This window comes from Hyla sarda, chromosome 9 (assembly GCF_029499605.1).
Source record: "Hyla sarda isolate aHylSar1 chromosome 9, aHylSar1.hap1, whole genome shotgun sequence".
Classification (NCBI taxonomy): domain Eukaryota; kingdom Metazoa; phylum Chordata; class Amphibia; order Anura; family Hylidae; genus Hyla; species Hyla sarda.
Window position 1 is genome coordinate 92,197,040 of NC_079197.1, and position 23,634 is coordinate 92,220,673.

Here is a 23,634-nt window from a genome sequence, read left to right on the forward strand (position 1 = left end):
CTATTGCAAAACTACAACTCCCAGCATGCTCGGACAGCCGGCTGTCCGAGCATGCTGGGAGCTGTAGTTTTGCAACCGCTGGAGGCACACTGGTTGGGAAACACTGGGCAATCTAGGCATAGGCAACCTTCCGAACTGCAGATGTTTTGGACTACATCTCCCATGAAGCTTTGTCAGCATTTTGGCAGTAAGAGCATCATGGGAGATGTAGTCCAAACCATCTGCAGTGTAGAAGCTCGCCTATGCCTGCTCTACGCTCTACTTTGCTCCGTCCAAAACCGACCCTCTGCACGGCCTGTCCTTTCAGCGTGTCGCCATTAGGTGGCAGTGTTCCTCTAGCTGACGTGTGTTGCAGGAAATGCCTGTGTGAGCTCGGCTTCTACTTCCAGGTAAGGAGGAATCGCTTCCCGGTCTCCTGAACAGTGAAGCCGTCCGCCTGCAGCTTGTAAGTTTCCCGCTCGTGTACCTGTGTGACGCACTGTATGTATGGAGGCTTGTTGTGCAGGCAGCCTCTGGGCCGTGTACTTTGCAGGTGCTGCTATCTGGTGAGATGTCCTGAGCCGCAGTAAGTGTACGGTACCGTGCGCTCAGAGGGGACATCCCCGCCCCCTCCCGGTCACTCCTCCTGCACCGTCTGCTCTTATGTAACCACGTGAGCTGGCGGAGTCACATAGCGCTGTGTCAGGGCGCGGCCTAGCTCCACTTGTAGGAGAGAACATGGCTCCCTGGAGGAGGTGAGTGCCCTCACAAGAAGTCATTGGGAATAGGGGCGTGTGCAGAATGGTGTATACCAGCTTGGCATACAGGAGAGAGATGGGAATACCATGTCCTGGATTTATGCCACAGGCATCTCATACATTCTCTTCTGCACAGACAGATTATACATTTGGGAGATGGACTAAACATAATCCCAATTAAGCCGGGTTGACACTACAATTATGCCTCTTCTGCACTTACATGTGAGCATCCTGTCAAAATGCTCCAATTGCTTTTAATGGGCTGAGCTAGTGACTAGGTTTGGGTCATTTTCTGAATGCACATGTCAGAGCTTTTCATATAGTTGATGCATAGTCTGGTGACGCACCGTCGCTTGTATTCCTCTGCACTACTCATACCAGTATTCTGTATCAGCATTACAAATGTGGCTGCAAACACACCCCCCTTCACTACCTCAATTTCTTTTGTTTACTTCATTCCTCCCGTAACATTTTGCACATTTCTTGATCCCCCCCCACCATGCCGTTTAATTTCCCAAATTCAGCAACAAAAGAGTTAGTAGATGCACTCACCCTGTGAAAACGTCACTTTTAACCCCTTAAGGACCGGGGGGTTTCCCGTCTTTGCACTTTCGCTTTTTGCTCCTTGTCTTTAAAAAATCATAACTCTTTAAATTTTGCACCTAAAAATCCATATGATGGCTTATTTTTTGCGCCACCAATTCTACTTTGTAAAGACGTCAGTCGTTTTGCCCAAAAATCTATGGTGAAACGGGGAAAAAAATCATTGTGAGACAAAATTGAAGAAAAAACACAGTTTTGTAACTTTTGGGGGCTTCCATTTCTATGCAGTACATTTTTCGGTAAAAATTACACCTTATCTTCTGTAGGTTCATACGATTAAAATGATACCCTACTTATATAGGTTTGATTTTTTCGTACTTCTGGAAAAAATCATAACTACATGCACGAAAATTAATACGTTTAAAATTGTCATCTTCTGACCCTATAACTTAATTTTTCCGCGAATGGGGCGGTATGAGGGCTCATTTTTTGTGCCGTGATCTGCGGTTTAATTAACAATATATTTTTCTAATACGGACATTTCCGCGCGCGGTGATACCATATATGTTTATTTTTATTTACACTGTGTTTTTGTTTTTTTTTTATGGGAAAAGGGGGGGGGGTGATTCAAACTTTTAATAGGGGAGGGGTTAAATGATCTTTATTCACTTTTTTTTTTCACTTTTTTTAGCAGTGTTATAGCTCCCATAGGGACCTATAACACTGCACACACTGATCTTTTACATTGATCACTGGTTTCTCATAGGAAACCAGTGATCGATGATTCTGCTGCTTGACTGCTCATGCCTGGATCTCAGGCACTGAGCAGTCTTTCGGCGATCGGGACAGTGAGGAGGCAGGAAGGGACCCCTCCGGCTGTCCTGTAAGCTGTTCGGGATGCCGCGATTTCGCCGCGGCTATCTCGAACAGCCCACTGCGCTAACCGGTACTTTTTACTTTCACTTAAAGGGTTAATGGCACGCCGCACCGCGATCAGTGCCGCGCACAATTAGCGGCGGGTCCCGGGTTCACTATGACACTGGGCCCGCCGTGATATGATGCGGGGGTCACCGTGGGACCCCGCGTTATATTACGGGAGCGGGACCAAGGACGTACTCATACGTCCTTGGTCCTTAAGAGGTTAATTACTCCATTTAAAAATGATCCCCCTGGGAGGGAGGAAAAAAAACGTAGGCAGCCGCCTGATCTACTGGTAACAGGCTGTTTCCTCTGGCTGTCAGACGAAGGGAGGATACTGTGAAACAGCCTGTTGCCAGTAGAACCTGCGGCCGCTGGAGTTCTTTCCTGCCTCCCTCCCTGTGGGATAATTTTTAAATGGACTAATTAAAAGTGATGTTTTAACAGGGTGAGTGCATTTACTAACTTGTGTTACTGTATTTTGGATTATGAAGACTTGTACTATTTTCAGTGGATAGCACCCCTTACGTTTTTTCCACTTCACATGTTTAGCGTAATATTGTATAACTGAGGGGGGGGGGGGAGGGGGGAGGGAGGAGGGGAATCCACTTCACTATATCGATGCTGTAGTGCCACGGGCATATTTCTCTGGGCTGATATGTTTTTTCCATTTAATTCCCCATATTCATCACCCCTGTGCCACATCATTGTCCCCTCTTGATCCTCCCCTGTGCTATTTCATACCTATTCCCCCCCCCTCTTGACCACCTTGAGTACCACATCATAATTCCCCTCACCCCTCCTCCTTGTCTTAGCAGGCCTGTGTAGCTCCTCAGCACATCATCAGTCCTGGCAGCCACTGTAGGTCACTGATTTAGTGAGTGGCCACAGCACTGACTGCCTGACCAGCGGCATCCAGTTTAGAAAGCTGTCCTTTAAAGGGGTACTCCGCCCCTAGACGTCTTATCCCCTATTCAAAGGATAGGGGATAAGATGTCAGATCGCTGGGGTCCCACTGCTGGGGACCCCGGGGATCGCTGCTGCAGCACCCCGCTATCATTACTGTGCAGAACGAGATCGCTCTGTGCGTAATGACGGGCGATACAGGGGGCCGGAGCATCGTGACGTCATGGCTCCGCCCCTCGTGACGTCACGGCCCACCCCCGTCAATACAAGTCTATGGGAGGGGGCGTGGCGGTCGTCACGCCCCCTGCCATAGACTTGCATTAAGGGGACGGGCCGTGATGAAATGAGGGGTGGAGCCATGACGTCACGATGCTCCGGCCCCTGTATCGCCCGTCATTACGCACAGAGCGATCTCGTTCTGTGCAGTAATGATAGTGGGGTGCTGCAGCGGCGATCCCGGGGTCCCCAGCAGCAGGACCGCGGCGATCTAACATCTTATCCCCTATCCTTTGGATAGGGGATAAGATGCCAGGGGCGGAGTACCCCTTTAAGGGGTACTCTAGTGACTAAACCTATGTAAAATCTGCTCTGGGAGGGGGACAGTAAAGGAACAAACCTCTCATCTTCATCTATCACAAAACTTTTGTTCCCAGTTTCCAGAACTTTCTGGTTCAATCAGATGACCAGCCGCATGATGTCACATCACGGAACCCAGAAGCACTGGACACCAGGAACAGTTTCTTTACTGTCCTTCCCCAAGAATGGATTTTACATAGGGTTAATTCGCCAGAGTATCCCTGTAAGCAATTTCATATACACCACTTAATGTGTTGTCCCAAGACTTCTGACTTCTGTCCTGAAGACTTCCCCTTCTTAGGGGAAGAACATAAAATCCCCTGCCAAATTGGTGAGCAAGTTGTGTGGCTAAAGGGCCGTGCTTTCCAGCTGGTGTCAAGTCATAAGCGCTGCTAGTTTTACATGACTTTATATGTGAGAAGAAGTGACATAAGTATATTAGGAATATGCTTAGTTGCTAGTTACTAGATGCAATGTTTCCAGGCCACTAGGGTAAGGATCTTATTCCTCGTTGTTGGCTGAAAAGTAGGGCTTCTGGACCAGAATCTTATGGCAGGTGCTAAGCACTACAACCAGGCATTTAGAGTGGGTTCACACTACAAAATTTCCTTGCTGAATTTTTCTCACTGAAAATAATCTTCATCAGGAACTTAAATTGACATCGATGGGGCTTTGATTCCACAAACATTCCTGGCAAAATTTTCACATGGAAATTCTGCTTGGATCAGCTCCAAATTAAGTGTGTTCCATGGTTTTTGCATGGAGAAGTTGGCCATGTATACAGAGCCAAAAATGTGTGAAATATTTACCTAGAAAACACTAATTTCCAAGCGGAATCCTCAGTAATAATATACATGTCTATTTCTGCAGATGATAAAATCGGAATTTCCAAGGCAGAAACATCTAACATAGTTTGTAAGGTTGAAAAAAAATGAGTCCATAAACCATACTGTGTTGATCCAGAGAAAGGCAAAAAATAAATAAAAAAAACTCGAGGCTGATGCCAATTGCCCAATGACAACATGAACTTGTTTATAGAGTCAGACATCACAACATCATGTGGCAGAGAGTTCCATAGTCTCACTGCTCTTACAGTAAAGAATCTCTGTCTGTGATGAGAGTGAAACCTTCTTTCCTCTAGACGTAGAGGATGCCCCCTTGTCATGGTTACCGGCCTAGGTATAAAAACATTGCTAGAAAGATCTCTGTACTGAAATTCCACTGTGTGCACAGTGCAGCAGAGTCCCATAGAAATCCCACTGCTTTGATAGTTTTATTTGGTTGCCTGTTCATAATAACTCGATTATCAGGGATTCATGGGACAAATCATTCTTTTTCTCTTGCTCACTTTTATCCTATTTAATTTAATTCAACAGTGATTGTAATTGATCCACCATTTGCAACCATTCTCAAAATGTATATTACTCAAAGAACTAGTTAAAAGATGTTTTTACGCTTTCAATTGGCTTCTTTTAATTTTTCATACATTTTTATATATTTTTTTTTTTTTGCTGCAGATAAACTGTTCTTTCCAGAGGACATGACATGTAACTGTGGAAAAGTGTCAGATGGTGCTTACGACATGGAACCGGAGAATGATTACTCTGAGGAATCCAGTCGATTGGCGTCATTTACAAATTTTTTTCGAGGTACCTGTCCTGTCTCGGTCCCAGCCCTGGCCCGTGCTGGCTTCTATTACACTGGGATTGAAGACCGAGTTGAGTGCTTCAGCTGTAAAGCTGTAGTGGAAGGTTGGCAGCATGGAGACACAGCCATTGGGAAGCATCGGAAAGTCAGCCCAAACTGTAAATTTATTAACGCATTTAACTCAAGGAGTGAAAGCATACAAACTCAAGCTCCTATAAGTCAAAACTCTGGCCCTCACATAATAAATAATTGTGCAACTCATGATCTTGGCCAGACTTCCAACTCGGATATTCATGATACTGATTTCTTGTTGAGGACGGGAAGAGTAGTTGATGAATCAGAGCCAAAATTTCCTCGATATATAAATATGTGTACTGAAGAGGCCCGGCTTACAACGTTTAAGAACTGGCCGAGCTATGTGCGTGTGACTCCAAAGGAGCTGGCAAACGCTGGTCTGTTTTATACCGGCATAAATGACCAGGTGAAATGTTTCTGTTGTGGAGGAAAGCTGATGAACTGGGAGCCCAGTGATATGGCATGGAATGAGCATCGCAAACATTTCCCAGACTGCTTCTTTGTTTTAGGTCGAGATGTCGGGAATATAGCTCTTGAGTCAAACAGTATATTTAGCGGTACAAGAAGAGGTTCGGAAATTCCAGAAAATCCTGCCATGAGTCAAGTAAAGGCTCGGCTGGAGAGTCTTGCTAACTGGCCTTATGCTGTTAATAAAGAGATGCTTGCCAGAGCAGGATTTTATAGTACAGGTGAGAACATAATAATTAGACTATACATAAAGGGAACCTGTTAATTTGAAATTGCAGTTCATTATGCAGTATCATGTTAAAGAAAAGAAGGAGCTAATTGATTGATACATAGTCTTGTGGGAAAAATTCCCAAATAACTTGTCGTATAGTCATGTAAATTTCTGCTTATTCTGGAATAAGTAGTGGGTGGTCCTACTCAGTAAATGACAACTCTCTATATGAACATTTATACACAGATATCTGTCACTCACTGAGAAGGACCACCTACATGACTACTTATTCCTGAATTTGCAAAAATTTCCAAAATGACTTTATCCATGTAAATTTTCCATAAGTGTACATTCGCATGTACCGTATCTGCTGCAGATTTGATGGTGCTGATTTGTTTCTGTGGATTTAAAGGGGTATTCCAGGAAAAAAACTTTTTTATATATATATCAACTGGCTCCAGAAAGTTAAACAGATTTGCAAATTAAAAACGTATATACTAACAACCTGCTAGTTTTTGTAATTATGCTGAGAAGCAATTAGATCATAATACAAAATTGTGGATGTGCACCATGTCTGTTTTTTCTACCAGGATTCAGATTTGTAAATTCCTTCTATTAAAAAATCTTAATCCTTTCAGTACTTATGAGCTTCTGAAGTTAAGATTGTTCTTTTCTGTCTAAGTGCTCTCTGATGACACGTGTCTCGGGAACCGCCCAGTTTAGAAGAGGTTTGGTATGGGGATTTGCTTCTTAACTGGGTGTTTCCTGAGACAGGTGTCATCAGAGAGGACTTAAACAGAAAAGAACAACCTTAACTTCAGAAGCTCATAAGTACTGAAAGGATTAAGATTTGTTAATAGAAGTAATTTACAAATCTGTTTAACTTTCTGGAGCCAGTTGATATATATAAAAAAGTTTTTTTTCCTGGAATACACTTTTAAAGCTGCAGATTCTATGCCATGTTGAAAAGGGTTATCCAGGAAAAGAAAAATAGAGCTAATTTCTCGTTCGGCTCCATTGGGGGACACAGGAACCGTTTGTATATCTTGCTGACACTAGGCATTAACAAAAAATAAGTCTGTCCCGCCTGGCACGATATATCCCTCCCTCTGACTTTGAGCTAATCAGTTTTAGCTTAGTGTCAGTAGGAGGCTATTGTTTCCTAGTTTTGCTAGAGTACATTTTTTCTCTTCTTTGTTGTTTTATGTAGGTTGGGGCGACAGGAGCATGGCACTGCCTGATCCCCCACTTGCAAACAAGAGGCACGGTCCATAAAGTATGCACCGTTAACCTCTTCTCGCCACCAACCAGCGCTAGGGATGTGCTCTGGGTGCGGGCCTCCTCTTTCCCCTGTTCACCCCCCCCCGTTACAGCCTGGCATGATGCATTGTGGCACCCGGCTGGTTGAAGATTTCAGGGGTGAGTATAAGTAATATCTTCCTTCTAGGTAAGTATCCCTAACCATCTCCCCTTCCTCCATCCCTTCCAGCCTCTATCTCTCTCCCTTTTGGGCTGCTTGGGATCTTTGTTATCAATTACTTTATTTCTCCGTGGGGAGGCAGCCTGATCGGTGGTCCATTTCCCCTTCTAGTACCTCCATTAATCCTTCATTGCTGTGCGGACGAGACCTCCCACTGCCTGAACATGCGGCGCTCCTTTCTTCAGTGGTGCGACAGTCTTTATGACTGTCGCATAGGCCGGCTTTCTGTTAAGGTCGTGGCGGTCTGTATGCGCATGGCCCTGTTTCGGCTCCTGCCGCCGCAATCTCATTACCCCTGGAGTCCGCAGCTGACCTCCGTATTACTTCCAGCAGCACGTGGTGCTTGGGAGCGGGGGCCGCAGCCAGTGGGCGCCTGTAAATTTGGCCCGCGGCTTCGGCCCTGCTCCGGCAGTTAGCTCTGCCCACTATTTTCACGCGGCCCGGCGCTCCACCTCTTTACTGGGCCACTTCCGATCGCCTGCCACAGGTCTCCTCCCTCTTGGCTCGGGTTTGTTCGATATTTTTTTTTTTTTTGTCTAGGTCTTCTTCGGAATATCTGTAGTGATTTTTCAGTTTCCCCCTACTGCTTTGGGACTAAACTGAGTAGCTCAGTCAGTGGGCGGGGTATATCTTGCCAGGAGGGACTGACTTCTTTTTGCTAATGTCTAGTGTCAGCAAGATATACCCACGGTTCCTGTGTCCCCCAACGGATCCTTCAAAAAAGAGCTTTTACAGTTTTTTTTTTTTTTTTTTTTAAATCTACTTTCCTTTCAAAAACAGCTCCTACGTCTGTCCCCAGGTTGTGTGTGGTATTACGACTTGGCTCCATTCATTTCAATGCAAGTGAGCTACAGAACCACACCCAACCTGGAGACAGACAGGCGCTTCTTTAAAGAAATTAGCTTTGTTTTTCTATTCCTGGATAACCCCTTTAACTATTTCTATTAATAATGATTTAACTGCGTCAAATCCGCAACGCATACAGTATGTGTCAATGTACCCTACAAAAGACAGGATCAGGCTAGTCACAATAAGTGATGATCATAGCTCAGTCCCCCTTCCCTTCTGTACAGGTGACAGAAACTTCTATACAAGTGAATAGGCTCAACTCCAGTTTATTGTGTTTATGTACATGGGGCTTGCTGTAAAAAAAAAAAAAGAAAAAAAAAAAATATATAAATAAATTTACTAAAAATCTTATTTAAAGGAAATCTGTCATCAGAATCACCCGCACTAAACCTGTTACACAGGCTTTTAGTGCGGGTGATCCTGATTAAAACGCTTCTTTACCTGGTTAAAAATGGTTCAGCGGTTCCTCAGATATCTTTTTAATTTTCGGTTATTCCCTGGCTTGGGACTTAGTGGGAGGTGTTATCATCTCGGACTCTGCCACACGTCATTCTAGCTGGGCGGAGCTGCCGGCCGGCTCATGAATATTCATGAACTTCTCCTCGCGGCCCTCCCCACCAGACCTAGCAAAAGGAGTTAGATTACGAGGATAAGTTCATGAATATTCATGAGCCGGGCGGCAGCTCCGCCCAGCTAGAATGACGTGTGGCCGAGTCCGAGTTGATAACACCTCCCACTGAGTCCCAAGCCAGGGAATAACAGAAAACTAAAAATAAAGATATCTGAGGAACCGCTGAACCATTTTTAACCAGGTAAGAAGCGTTTTAATCAGGATCACCCGCACTACAAGCCTGTGTAACAGGTTTAGTGCGGGTGATTCTGATGACAGATTTCCTTTAAAACAAGTAGTCAGAAAGTAGTAGCAGATAAAAAATAAAAAAATAAAAAAAAAAATTCTATATCTGTCTAGTCAGTAATATAAAAAAAAAAAAAATCCTAAGTGATGCATTCACTTTAATATAAAAAAGTGATTTACTGGACAATGTACAGTACTTAATATTAAAGAAAATCTGTCATCTTTATATCATGCTCAGAGCTGCATACATGGGCTGATGGGGAGATAAAACAGCTGATGACTGCTTGCAAAGTAATAAATGATGATTTACTTTAAAAGGAGATCTGCTGGCATGGAACACTTATCCCCTATCCGAGGGGTCCAACTGCTGGGACCCCCCGCGATCTCCTTTTCAGGGCTTCAGCTCTCCCTGTGCAGGAGGCGTGTCAGCTGCAGCATGATGCCGCGGCCAACATGCCCCCTTCATGTATCTCTATGGGAGAGGCGGAGAGGCAGCATTTGTGAGGTGCAGAGCCACGACAATGCCCGGTCCCAGCGGTTGGACCCCCCACGATCACACCCTTTTCCCCTATCCTGCGGACAAGGATAAGTATTAAACAAAAAGAAGATGGACTTTCAGCTCCTCCATGTGGTATGGGTAACAAAACGGCTAAAACATAACTTTTACGGTGATCATTAAAATTCCATGGATGTCATAGTCACAGTTCATAACGTTGAAAATAGACCAGAGTCCATCAAGTTCAACCTATATCCCTAATTAGTCCCTACTGAGTTGATCCAGAGGAAGGCAAAAATCCCTCATCCTGGAGGTAAAAATTCCTTCCCGAATCTGTCATGTCAACACAAAAATAAAGATGATAATGCTCAACCAATGCGTTTCGAGCTGTGTCCAGCTCTTAGTTGTGGCAGTAGGTATATGGCATTACGCCCAAATTTATACTTATAGCAACAAGCATACATCCAACCAAACGGAGGTGACGCAATCTGATACCACATGGATCCATCAACCCTCACAAAATGCCAGAATGAGGACTGAATCAGTGTCCAGCAGAAAACATGGACTGGATCAATGTCAAGGATTAAACAACAATATATTATAACAATATACCTGCATCCATAGTTTGCGTATCTATTATAACAGTGTTCAGAAAAATTACATTCATAGATTCAGTATTGCATATTGGGAGGGATCAGAGTGAGTATAAGAAACCATGCACATGAAGAGAGAGCACACTATCATGAGTAATGCAATGAAATAGAACGCATAGTGTGAACATGCTCATATGCACGTGATGGTGTGCTCTCTCTTTATGTGCATGATTTCTTATACTCACTCTGATCCCTCCCAATATGCAATACTGAATCCATGAATGTAATTTTTCTGAACACTGTTATAATAGATACGCAAACTATGGATGCAGGTATATTGTTACAAAGTCCAAAGTGTTAGGCACAGCTCACTTGTACGCCCTTTCTGCGTCTCGGACGAGACTGAACCACAACTCGTATAGTAATATAAAGAATGAAGAGATGTCCAGCGCAGATTCCAAGCAATACAAAATAATTTATTCAGCAGTAACACGACATGATGACAGGTAGGTGACGCGTTTCAGCCACAATCTGCGGCCTTAGTCAGGTATATTGTTATACTATATTGTTGTTTTAATCCTGGACATTGATCCGGTCCACATTTTCTGGCATTTTGGGAGGGTTGATGGATCCAAGTGGTATCAGATTGTGTCACCTCAGTCTGGTTGGATGTATGCTTGTTGCTATAAGTATAAATATGGGTATAATGCCATATACCCACTGCCACGATTAATAGATGGGTACAGCTCGAAACGCGTCTTTATGTAGCGTTTTTATCTTTATTTTTGTGTTGAGATCCATGGAATTTAAATGATCACAGTAAAAGTTATGTTTTAGCCGTGTTGTTCCCCACACCATTTGGAGGAATTGGACGTCCATAGTCTTTTTGTTTTCCATTGTCCGGGAGCTGGCACGCTCTGAACTTTCCGTGCTCTTCAGGAGAAAGCATCCAAAAAATAATCTGCTTCTGGTGCGGTGAGCTGATGTATTCCTATTTTTTCTATTTGTTTGTGTTCTATGGCTGCAATGCTCCTTTAAGCTCAGTGGTCATTGAGGTGGTGCTAAACTGCAGCACACTGTGATTGATGTAAATGCCTTATATGTATTTACCTACTTGGTTATCTCTAGCACCTGCCGCCGGCACAGAAGAAGTCTAGTTTTTTCTTTTTTCCATAATAAGATTTTTATTGAGTTTTCCAATATACAATCAAGAAATAGTGAAACAAGGCAACAATTGCATTAGTCATCAGAAATCAAAGAAGAGTGGCAAGCATTCGCTCAGCCGATACAATCCTTTCCATCGGTGCGAGCAGTATTTAACATTAACTGTATGAAGATTTAAACCACTGATGCGTATTTGAGGACAACAGGTCAACTTACATGACTGGCAATGTGGAATAACTATGAATGCTGGCATGAACATTAAGGATATGATGACTCTGCAAACTATATGTAACTAGTCGGGTAAGAAAAGAAGGGGAATGGGGAGCAAAAAGGTGTAGAGGAGAAGTGATAGGGATGAATAAAAGAGGAACCTAGGGAAAAAGAAGTGAACCAACCTCTTAGCACGAGACGACCTGGAGCCCCCCGTACATCCAGGGCACGTGAGCCAGGTAATCTGTGGACCAGACTGTCAGAACGTCAGTGATATCACGTGAGGGGCAATAAGGGGGAGCAGTGTCGGGTCGGAGGAAGCTAGGTATCTAAATGGAGTGTCGCGTAGTCGGTGGATGACGCAAATGCTAACCAGGGGGACCAGATCATGTGATATTTAGATAATTGTCTACGTGAGTCCGCCAACAGCCCCTCCATCCTATGTAGCCAAGCGGCTTCTTGCAGCCAAGCTGAAATAGACGGAGGATTCGGCGATTTCCAGATCCTCGGAATTACAGTCCTGGCCGCTAAGAGCAGGAATAGGATCGGGGGCGTGTCCTGCAGCGCATGGCGGCGGTCGCATAGTCTCTGTGCTCCGCTATTCTCTGGGCCTGCTAGCGGCTTTACTGCATCTGTACCTAACTACTTAACCCCTCACCGACTGCCACCGGTTGGGGAACTACTGGCCAGTGGGACCATGACCCGTACGAGAGGCCACAAAAAGAAGAGTCCTATGAAACTCACAGCGTTCTTCCCCGCTGCCGAGGGTTCGCAAGATGGCGCTTCGGCGTCCCCGCCTCAGCTCCTTGGAGTGCCTTCTACAAGCGGCTCTGCATCGCCACCTGCGGGGAGAACTTCTTCGGTCTCGGACTCGTCCTCAGCAAACGGCGCACACCTCCATCCTCCGATGCCCGTGGCCCTGTCCATGGCGAGCGAACCAGCACTGCACCAGGTACGATTCTCCCCGGCGCCCCCGGCAAAGCAAGTGTCAGAGAGTCTGCCTGTGAGAGGGACGGAGGAGATCAACCAGGTACCCCTTACAGAGCATGTTATGAGAGGCCTGCTAACGGAACTGCAACTCTCCATACAGGCCGACCTACAGAAAGCAGTTTCCAGTATACAAACTGAACTGACTAATATAGGGAACCGTACCTCCCATATTGAATCTAAAATGGCGGAGCTTACGGCTTCACACAATACTGTGGTGGATGTGGCCAACTCCTTAGAAGATGAAGTACTGGCTCTTAAATTGAAGATTGCGGATGTGGAAGACCGCTCCCGACGTAATAACTTGAGAGTTAGAGGGGTGCCGGAGTCGGTCAAAACCGAGGATCTGAATGATTATTTGACTGATTTTTTCACCTTGCTTCTCCCTCAAGCTAGCCCATTAGATCTGCTCATGGACCGGGTGCATAGACTGCCCAAGCCGAAGTCCCTCTCGGCCTCAGTGCCACGTGACGTTATCTTACGCATGCACTTCTACCATATAAAAGATCAACTAATGCAAGCTGCACGTAATACACCCACTTTGCCTGACAGATTTAAAGACCTGCAACTCTATACAGATCTTTCAGCAGCTACGCTGGCCAGACGACGGGAATTCAGTACCGGAGCCAAACTGTTGCGGGAGCAGGGGATTCCTTACAAATGGGGCTTTCCCGTCAAGATGATTATTACCCGCAATGGCTCGAAAAAGATTGTGACCACACCAGAGGAACTGGAGCATCTTTGCAATGAGTGGAATCTGCGTATTCCTGCCTCTTCAACTCGATCCCCTGGTTCTTCTCCTATACCTGCTGTGGAAGAGGAATGGAACCTGGTCACCAACCGTAAACGGAAATCTAAGTGACACTGGGTTACTGGGATCCCCCACCTTGCCCTGGACATATGATCTTATGGACTATGGTTGCTGCGACTGGATCCGGTACAGTCTTTATGGTTCTACTATGTCCCCTGTTTTTCTTTTTTTCTCTGGAACTGATTAGGTACTCTTCAGTTGTTTTTTTATTCTCAGGCCCAGCTGCGGACATTTTGTGAACTGTTGTCCCCCGCTAAGGCTTACCACATGGCCTTTATTGACATATGTGTTTATGTGTTTCCCCTGTTCTTGTTCCCCTTTTCTTTGTGTTTTCCCTTTGTTTGTTGGTCTGTCCAGTCCGGGTCTCTTGGGTACATGTTTTTGAGTCCAGGGTGCCCTGGTTGTATGCGATGGCGGATGATACCAGAGGCGGTGAATGTGCTTGTTGTTATGAAGTCGATGCGTATAATTCAGGGCTCCCTTTTATATTGTTATGGTACTTAAGCTAGTTTCCCTTAATACTAAGGGATTGAATTCACCATTTAAACGCTCTCTGGTTTGGGGTGAGGCTAGGCGTTTAGATGCCGATGTTCTCTCGCTACAAGAAACACATCTGAATTTAGAAGATGCTGGTCGTCTTAAACATTCTAGATACCCTCACATGTTTCACTCCCATGCCCTGCACAAAAAGAGGGGGGTGTCCATTGCTATACGTGACTCTGTGGCCATTTCTGTGCAACATACCCATATTGATGCTGATGGGAGATATATAATCTTAACATGTATGCTTAATGGGGTACAATATACATTGGTAAACGTGTATGCACCTAATCGCCGACAGTGTGTGTTTCTTAAATCACTCCTGCGCAAGGTGGAGACAGTAGCATTAGGTCACATAGTACTTCTGGGAGACTTTAACATGACGATGTGGCCACAGGTTGATTCTACAGCTGCTTCTTCCAGAATAGGCCCGACAGGTTTTTTCTCTTTCGTATCTACCTTTGGGTTATATGATGCTTGGAGGGTGACACATCCTACTGAAAAGGACTTTACGTTTTACTCTAATGTGCACAAATCCTACTCACGCATAGACTATACTTTAGTGTCTAAGTCTCTGCTCCCCTTGATAGCGCAGACTGAAATTATGCCTCTGGAGTGGTCTGACCACTCTCCCATTAGTATTACTATTAGAGAGACATACACACATCATCCGGTCTCTGTCTGGCGGCTTAATTCTATGATCTTAAATAATCCAGAATATGCAGACGCCACCGCTGCAGTTATTCCTGCTTTTTTTCAGGTTAATGATAATGGGACGGTAACGGACACTACGTTGTGGTGCGCCTTTAAGGCCACCATTAGGGGCCACTTCATTAGTCAGACGGCACATGAGAGAAAGAGAAGAGTGTCTCGCACATTGGAACTTCAACAACAGATAGCGGACTTGCACAGACGTAATAAAGTTTGCTTTTCACCTGAGGCAGCTGCTGCACTTAAGGTACTGCAGGCTGAACTGCACACTTTATCTTTACATTCTTACGAGTTAGCACTTAGGAGTCTCAAAATGAAGTACTATTGGCAAGGCAATAAGACTAGTTCTATTTTAGCGAAACAACTGAAGAAAAAAGTGGTTAGATCTAGAATAGCCTATCTCACTGACTCTCGGGGTGGTAAACTTACTGACCCAAAGGGCATGGCTGATTGCTTCGCTAGCTATTATGAAAAACTGTACAATCTACGCTTGGATCCCTTGACTCACCAGCCGTCTGCTGTGGCTATTTCTTCTTTCCTTTCTTCTGTATCTCTCCCCGCCCTGTCTGCGGACCAGGCAGAAGATCTTAATAGGCCCTTTTCTGAAGAGGAGGTGGCCTCCTGTATACGCTCCCTTAAAAAAGGCAAGTCCCCAGGGCCGGATGGCATTTTGAATGACTTTTATAAAAAATTTGACACCCTGATAGCTTCATACCTGACTAGAGTATTTAATAGTATAAATGACTTGGGTCATCACCCGAAGGAGATGTTAGAGGCCCTGATAGTGACTATCCCCAAGGATGGTAAACCCCCCGATGACCCAGGTAGCTATAGACCCATCTCGCTACTAAACAGCGACATCAAGCTGTACGCTATGGTGTTGGCGTCCCGACTTAATGCATACCTCCCATCTCTGGTCAATAGAGACCAGGTGGGCTTTGTACGGCAGCGTCAGACTCTTGATGGCACTAGACGCCTTCTGAACCTGATTTCTAAGGCCCGCTCTGATCGGACGCCTTCTCTGCTCCTGTCCCTGGATGCGGAGAAGGCGTTTGATCGGGTGCATTGGGGGTACTTGCATGCGGTCCTCCAGAAGTTTGAATTTCCACCTGCGTTTATTCGAGCGATAATGGCCCTCTATGCCTCACCTTCGGCGAGAGTATTCTCGTCTGGTGCCTTATCCGGGAGCTTCCCTCTTAGTAATGGGACAAGACAGGGGTGCCCCCTGTCCCCGGTCATTTTCACATTAGTTATGGAACCGTTTGCGCAGCACATCAGGGACTCGCCCAACATCACCGGCATAACAATAGGCCCTACGGATCACCGAATCGGCCTTTTTGCTGATGACGTTATCCTGTGCCTTTCTCGGCCTCGAACCTCCCTACCAGCTGTGATGGAAGTTTTGGAGAGCTTCAGCAAGATTAGTTACTATAAGCTGAATGCCTCTAAATCCAACATACTGGCTATTGATGTTCCTGGGGATTTGGAGAATGAGCTGAAACTACTGTTTCCCTTTAGCTGGGCAAAAGAACAGATCCCTTACTTGGGCATATCATTAACCCTTCACCCTAACAACTTAGTGTCAATGAATTTTTCTGCTTTAAAGACGCAAATTGGAAAGGTTATGGAACACTATGTTTCCCTACCTATCTCATGGGCCGGACGTATAGCTACTGCTAAAATGATGATACTGCCTAAAGTTCTATACTTTTTTAGGAATCTGCCAGTGATAGTACCGGCCTCATATATAGCGCAGCTTCAGAGGATGATACTCCGCTTTATTTGGGCTGGGAAGCGGCCTAGGACGAGTGCATCCTTGTTGTATCAATCTGTCGAGAGAGGGGGAATGGGAGTACCTAATTTACGGGCTTACTATCAGGCGGTCTTATTGGACCAGTTGAAGAAATGGTGGTGGCGAGTGGACCCACCGCACTGGGGTGATATAGAGGCTAACCTTCTCTCCTGTGACTCACTTTTCTATTTTCTATGGACTCTTCGTTTCAACCCTACGTCTTCGCCCTCCTCTCCCTATTCTACTATAGCAGCAGCAATTCGGTTGTGGTGCAAGTCTAAATTATGCACTAGACTACTTCCCCCCAGACTACAAGATGCTCCCATAGAAGCAATTGGCCAATTCCTTCCTGACATTGACTTCCGACACTGGGTGACTAGGGGAATTAGAATTCTGGCTGATGTGGTAGACGTGGATGGACTGCTGCCGTTTTCTAAAATAGTCGACATATATGGGATCTCCAATAAGGACTTTTTCTTATACCTTAGATTGAGACATTTCATACACTCCCTACAATGGCCGGTGGTTCCCCTTAAAACGACCTATGAATCCCACTTCTCGAATGGGGAGACATTTCAGAAAGGCATTGCGATTGGGTATTCTGAGATACTAAAACTAGATTGCCCGGAGCGTTATCCCTTCCAGACTAAGTGGGAGCAAGACTTAGCTATGACGTTCTCCGACGAACAGTGGGAGCTAGCATTTTCCCTACCGAAAAAACATTCTAGGTGCGCTAACCACTTTGAGGCCTCCCGCAAACTTATGTACAGATGGTACTACACCCCAGCCAGACTTGCTAAAATATTTACCTCGGTGTCACCTCTGTGCTGGAGATGCAATGCTGCAGAGGGGTCACTACTGCATGTTTGGTGGTCTTGCCCTAGGGTGCAACCATTGTGGGGAAAGGTGAAGGACCTTCTTGATCACTTGCTTAAGGTCCCCTTCGCGTGGGGTCCGGAGGTGGCCCTGCTGACCATGAATGTAGACCTGTTACTTCCTAAGCAGATTATGATTTTGTTTCATGTTCTCACAGTGACTAGAACAGCTATTGCTAAACGTTGGAGGTCAACGGATGTTCCGGACCCACAGGCTATTAAAGCAGTGATACGCCATAATCTTACTCTTGAGGGTCTCATAGCTAAACGCCTAGGACTCTCTAAACAACGTATTGACATGTGGTTCGACTGGACCAAAGATCTATAATGCCTTATATTATGTTTCCTGTTCATGTTACCCTTGGAATTTATGTACCCTGCTATATATGATTGCACATGTAATTCTGACCATGATGTTGGATGGACCGTGTTACTTTTCTTGTTCTTGTTATACACAATTAAAACTAAAATAAAGTTTTAAAAAAAAAGGAATAGGATCAAGCGCGCCGTATATTTAGGGATCGATGAAGGCATAATAGAAAGTAGAAGTATTTCTGGGGAACATTGGAGACACACAGAAGTAATACGATTAATTACGTCCAGTACCCTAGTCCAAAAGGTTGTCAGAGAGGGGCACGTGAGCCAGATGAGCAGCATTGTTCCTTTGTCAGAATGGTACCTCCAGCACGCATCTGAGACATTTGGGTACATCATGGCCAACAGACTTGGCACCCTGTACCATCTCGTGAGCAACTTATAATTAATTTCCTGTGCTTTGCAGGAGATAGAGGTGCCATGACATCGGGCAAGGGCTGCAGTCCAATCCGTATCCGAAATCGGGTGGCCTATGTCCCTCTCCCAGCCCATTTTGAAGGGTAAGTGTTTAGACTGGTGGAACTCTAAGAGCAGGGAATATAGTACACTTACCGTGTGTTATATTGCTCATGTTGACACACAAAGCTTTTCAAAAGCAGAGAGTGGCCTATGTATGCGCAAATATTGGCTGGAGGCATTGTAAAAGTGTGTCAACTGAGAATATTGGAACTGAAGGGTCAGAGAGGGAGTGAGTCCACCAATGATGTCAGACAACGGTTTCAAGCCAGAGTGTGATAGAAGAGATAGGAATGTAGTGTATGAGTGTTTACTGAAAGCGAGGAAAGGGCTTTGGTGCATCGCGGGGGGGGGGGGAGGCTCGATTATTGAAAAGAGGGATAAGCGGGCCATCTTGATCGAACAGTGCCATTCGGGACATATAGGAGATTTTAGTGCGGTGGATGGAGTAGAGGGTCGGAGGTAGATCCTGTATTCTTACGATTTTGGAAGAGGCGGTAGGACTCCAAAAGAAGGTCAGTACATCGCAACCCAATGATTGGCCCTCGAGGTTAACCCATTGTTTGTCTTGTGAGTGATGGAAAGAGTCCAGGATGCGAGTCAGGACCGATGCCAGGTAATAGGATTGGTAGTCAGGCAGTGCCAGACCCCCATCCCTTTTCTGCCTTATCAGGGCATGTCTCGCCAACCTGGAGTATTTATGGGCCCATAGGAATTCTGATTGCAGGGACGCCAGTTCCCTAAAAAAGGTACGGGGGAGAAGTATGGGGAGACAGGAGAAGAGGTAGAGAAGACGCAGGAGAATATTCATTTTAAGAATATTAACTCTACCTATCCAGGAAAAATCTTTCCTCTCCCACCTGGACAGGTCGTTTTTTATTAGTTGCAGTATCGGGGGAAAGTTAAGTCTATATAAATCCACCTGGTTGGAAGGTACCACAATCCCTAGGTATTTGATAGAGGTGGATTGCCACTTGAATGGGTATGAGGAGCGAAGAAGACGCGCTATATGTGGGGGAAGGGTTATATTTAGGGCTTCACATTTAGACGTGTTGAGTTTATAATTACTGAGGGCTGAGAAACGTTTGATGGTTGAGAGCAAGGGCGGGAGTGTGGTGAGGGGGGAGGAGAGGTACAGCAGGAGGTCATCCGCGAACGCCACGCATTTACAGTGGCCCGAGGCAGTAATCAGCCCCCTAATATCAGGGTTTTTGCGTATGGAAACAACTGGCCATTCAGTCGTCTTTGTGCTTGCGGGTGGGAGTAAAGTGCCATTATCCTAGAATGCATGACAGTTCCTAGGCCAATTTGTGACAGGGAAGCGGACATGAAATCCCAGTCCACCCGGTCGAAGGCCTTCTCTGCATCCAGGGAAAGCAGGAAGAGGGGAGTTTGTTGCTTGCGGGCCTGATGAATGACAGAGAAGGTGCGGAGGGTGTTATCTCTCGCCTCTCTTCCCAGGATGAAACCCACCTGGTCCTGGAGGACTAGGGATCCCATGTATGGGGCAAGTCTGTTAGCTATCAATTTTGCAAACAATTTAGCGTCCGAATTAAGGAGGGAGATAGGCCTATAGCTGGGACATAGTAGCGGATCTTTACCATCTTTAGGTATGACTGTGAAAAAAATGCTTTCAAGAAAGAGGGTGTGGGGGGGAGAGGAGGCAGAAACGCTATTGAAGGCTGCAAGCAAAGGAGGAGCTATCTCCGTCTGAAGAGTCATGTAAAATTTAGAGGTGTAGGCGTCCGGCCCAGGGCATTTGACCGAAGGCATCCCTTTTATAGCTTCAGACAATTCAATCTGAGAGAAGGGCTCCTCCATAGCCTTAATAGCCTCAGGGGGCAAGACAGGGAGAGCAGTCTCGGAAATGTATTGAGAGAGAACAGGCCTATCTGTGTTCGATGAGGTAGATTTATGCGGTCTGGGCAGATTATACAGTGATGTGTAGTATTGTCTAAACGTGTCCAGTATGGTAGGCGTCAGGTAGGAGACAGTACCTGACTGGGACTTGATGGCCAGGACAAAGAGACTCTTTTTATTCCTCAGAGCCCTAGCTAGGAGTTTACTGAACTTATTGCCCCACTCATAAAAAAGTTTTCCTGTCAATTGTTTGTAGTGTCTAAGGTTCGAATTCATGAGCAAATAGATCCGTGCGTACCTTGATAAGGTCTCTAAAGACCATGTCCTGCTGGGTGCACTTATGCAGTGTTTCAAGAGTCTCAAGTTGCAACTGTAAGGAGAGGAATTTGGCCGATGCCTCCCTCTTCAGCCTAGTCCCATGTTTCATCATAACGCCACGTAGCACACACTTAAGGGCCTCCCATTTAATCAGGGGGGGACGATGTGTCTGAGGCATGATCATTAATGAAGTGGTTCTTAGAGGCATAGAGCATCCATGAGAAGCGACTCATTGAGACGCCAATTGGAATAGGGCCTGGCAAAAGCGGGAGCATGAGTGAACAGAAGACTGGGGCGTGATCAGATAGGGTCATCGTGCCAATATGGGTGTGTGTTATCGAGCTCAACAGGTGGTGCGGGCAGAATAAGTAGTCTAGTCTGCTATATGAGCGGCGTGCGTGAGAGTAAAATGAGTAATCCTTATCTGGCGGTCACACCATCCGCAAGATATCACTAAGTTGTAGAGCATGTAATTTCTTCCTCAGAGCCCGTTGAAGAATCCAGTTGAGGGAAGAGCAGTAGGTTAAGGTCCCCCCCCTAGTATTATAGTACCAGTGGCGAATGATGACAAAGTGTCCAGTGTCTTCAGGATAAAAGGGACTTGATCCCTGTTGGGGGAATATACATTGGCTAATGTGAATTTATTACCTAGGATTTCGCAATTTGTGAACACATATCGGGAAAGAGGATCAATCTCTGTAGATGAGATTGTAACAGGTAGGGATCTGTGAAATGGGATTGACGTACCTTTTGAGCGGGATTCGGGGTTGACACCATGTAACCAGGTCGAGTAATACTGATTTTGTAATTTGGGGACATGACCCTCTTTAAAGTGGGTTTCCTGCAAGAATAATATGTGGACCTTCTGTCTGTGAAAGGAGTATAGGGTCTTGGCACGTTTCTCCGGGGTATTGAACCCCTTCACGTTGAGGGAAACAATTTTAAGGTCAGTCCTCATGTTCAGTCCAGGTCAATGAACACCCCTTACCCCAGATGCAAGGGGGCCCCAGATCGTCCACACCAAGAGGTCGAAGTTGAAGTGCTGATGAGGTTCCATATAAGTTTGTAAATAGGAAAGAGAACTTAGAAGATAGTACAGGGAAGGAAAAAAGGAGTGCCCATAAGAGAATGGGTACACGGGTACTAAGAGACGAGGCCATAAGGGTCTAGTGTAAGACGGATACCAGCTCAATCCTACTTCTAGTGGGGGGAAACGTGAAAGGCTGCCAGGGTGGAGCACAGGTGTTGCTTGGGAGCAGAAGAGCCAGCGTGAGCCCTGACCGCCAAAATTCGTAATGTAATGTAAAGAAGAAGTCTAGTTTTATGTTTTTGTTTTTTTTTTGTTTTCGCTACTTGAATGATTAGTTATGACCAGATCAGTGTTAAACTTTTGATCTGTTTTTAAAGAACCTTGAAAGTTTAGGAGGTAGAAAAGAGAGGGGTTGAATACAAAGGGAAGAACTCTATTAATTATTGTGTTCTACCCCGCCTGCATCTGCTGTGCTGGATCTAAAAAGAAGTGCATAGAGCTGGATTAGATAATAACTATTCACACCTGGATGAAGGGAGTTTGCACAAGATTTTGTGTGGCTTCCCGTCCAAAGTCTGTCAGAAGCAGCTTGACAGATTTAAAGGAGATCTGTAGTGCAATATAACTTATCCCCTATGGGCCCCTGGGATCTCCTGGACGGGGCCGCGGCAGTATTCTGGAAAGGGGGCGTTCCGTCCCCGCATGACGCGGCGGCCAACGTACCCCATAGAGATACATGGAGGGGGCGTGTCTTCCGTGGCTTTCTGCTGTGGACGAAACTTCACTTCCTGCAGACTGCCACGGCCCAGTCCAGGAGATCCCGGGGGGCCCCAGCGCTCGGACCCCCCGCGATCTATAACTTAACCCTATCCTTTGGATAGGGATAAGTTATTTTGCGCTGGAGTACTCCTTTAACTGTGAACATAATAGGGCAGGAGGCTGTAGAAGAGAAACTAAACAAAACAAGAAATTAAAACGTGGAGAAATTTTTGTTTGCAACATTATTAGTACAAAACACAAAAAAAAATATAAAAAAAATTTGAAAGTGCACTCAAAGTCATCCATTGCCCTTTAGTCTAAAACAAATTCTAGAATTTAGAAATGGCAACATAAAGTTTAAAGTAGCTTCCTTCTTGTAACTATAAACTCCAATTTAGTGCTTGTAAATAACTTGCTATTGGCTGTGTATTATAGGTGAACGTGACTCTGCAAGATGCTTTTACTGTGGCGGGGAACTAAGTGATTGGAAAGGAAAAGATGACCCGTGGGAATTACATGCAAGATGGTATCCTGGGTAAGAGGTGTCTCATGTAAGGGTGCGTTCACATGGAGTAATTCAAGAGGAATTTACTCGAGTAATTCCTCCTGAATTCTCCGCTCCTAATTAATGCACATCTCCTCTGCCCATTGACTTTAATGTTATTTCTACTGTCCTGTTCACACTGCGGAAATTCTGCTAGCAGAATTCCGACGCTGAATTCCGTTCCGCTTGAAGAAAGAACATGTTCATTCTTCAAGCGGAATCCGCTAGCAGAAATCAATTGAAGTCAATGGTAAAAAATTCTGCCCGACATCGTTTTCGCGGGCAATTTGAGCGCAATTTGCATGCAATTTGCGCGGAAATGGCTAAAAAGCCCTTCTCTTCTTTCTACCCCATGTCCACGCGCAATTTTTTTTTCTTTTTTCCGCCCGTAAATTTTTCAGCGTGAATTACTCTTCATTTACTCCGTGTGAACGCACGGGACAATGCTGCATTACTTTTGCACCAGCAATATGAAAAGTATTGTTTGTAAAGTACAGACCAGGCTCAAACAAATATAGAAATATTAAGGAGGCTGCGGCGCTCACCCCGGGGTGACAGGGGTGCTGGAAGACTGACCCCCATCCAACAAATATTTTAGATGGCTAGATAACCCCTTTAGAATGTAGGGCGGCCTGGTACTTAAAGGGGTAGTCCAGTGGTGAAAAACGTATCCCCTATCCTAAGGATAGGGGATAAGTTTGAGATTGCGGGGGTCCGACAGCTGGGGCCCCCTGCGATCTCTCTGTATGGGGGCCAGGCTCTCCGGCCAGATAGCGGGTGTCGACCCCCGCACGAAGCGGCGGCCGACACCCCCCCTCAATACATCTCTATGGCAGAGCCGGAGATT

General features: G+C 45.5%; 1 protein-coding gene across 5 annotated transcripts in view; it reads left to right on the plus strand.

The window, feature by feature from the left end:
• The first annotated feature begins 291 nt into the window (after window positions 1-291).
• The window catches only part of XIAP (X-linked inhibitor of apoptosis), a 37,125-nt gene continuing 13,782 nt past the window's right edge, over window positions 292-23,634 (plus strand). For 2 of the 5 annotated variants that reach the window (XM_056537944.1, XM_056537948.1), the window contains exons 1-3: window positions 292-445; window positions 5,198-6,091; window positions 22,679-22,778. In XM_056537944.1, the coding sequence (XP_056393919.1) occupies window positions 5,221-6,091; window positions 22,679-22,778 (971 nt within the window). In that variant the 5' untranslated portion in view covers window positions 292-445; window positions 5,198-5,220. Of the gene's footprint in view, window positions 446-503; window positions 735-3,802; window positions 3,904-5,197; window positions 6,092-22,678; window positions 22,779-23,634 lie in introns of those variants that run through there. The other 3 variants (XM_056537947.1, XM_056537945.1, XM_056537946.1) reach the window with 3 other exon arrangements.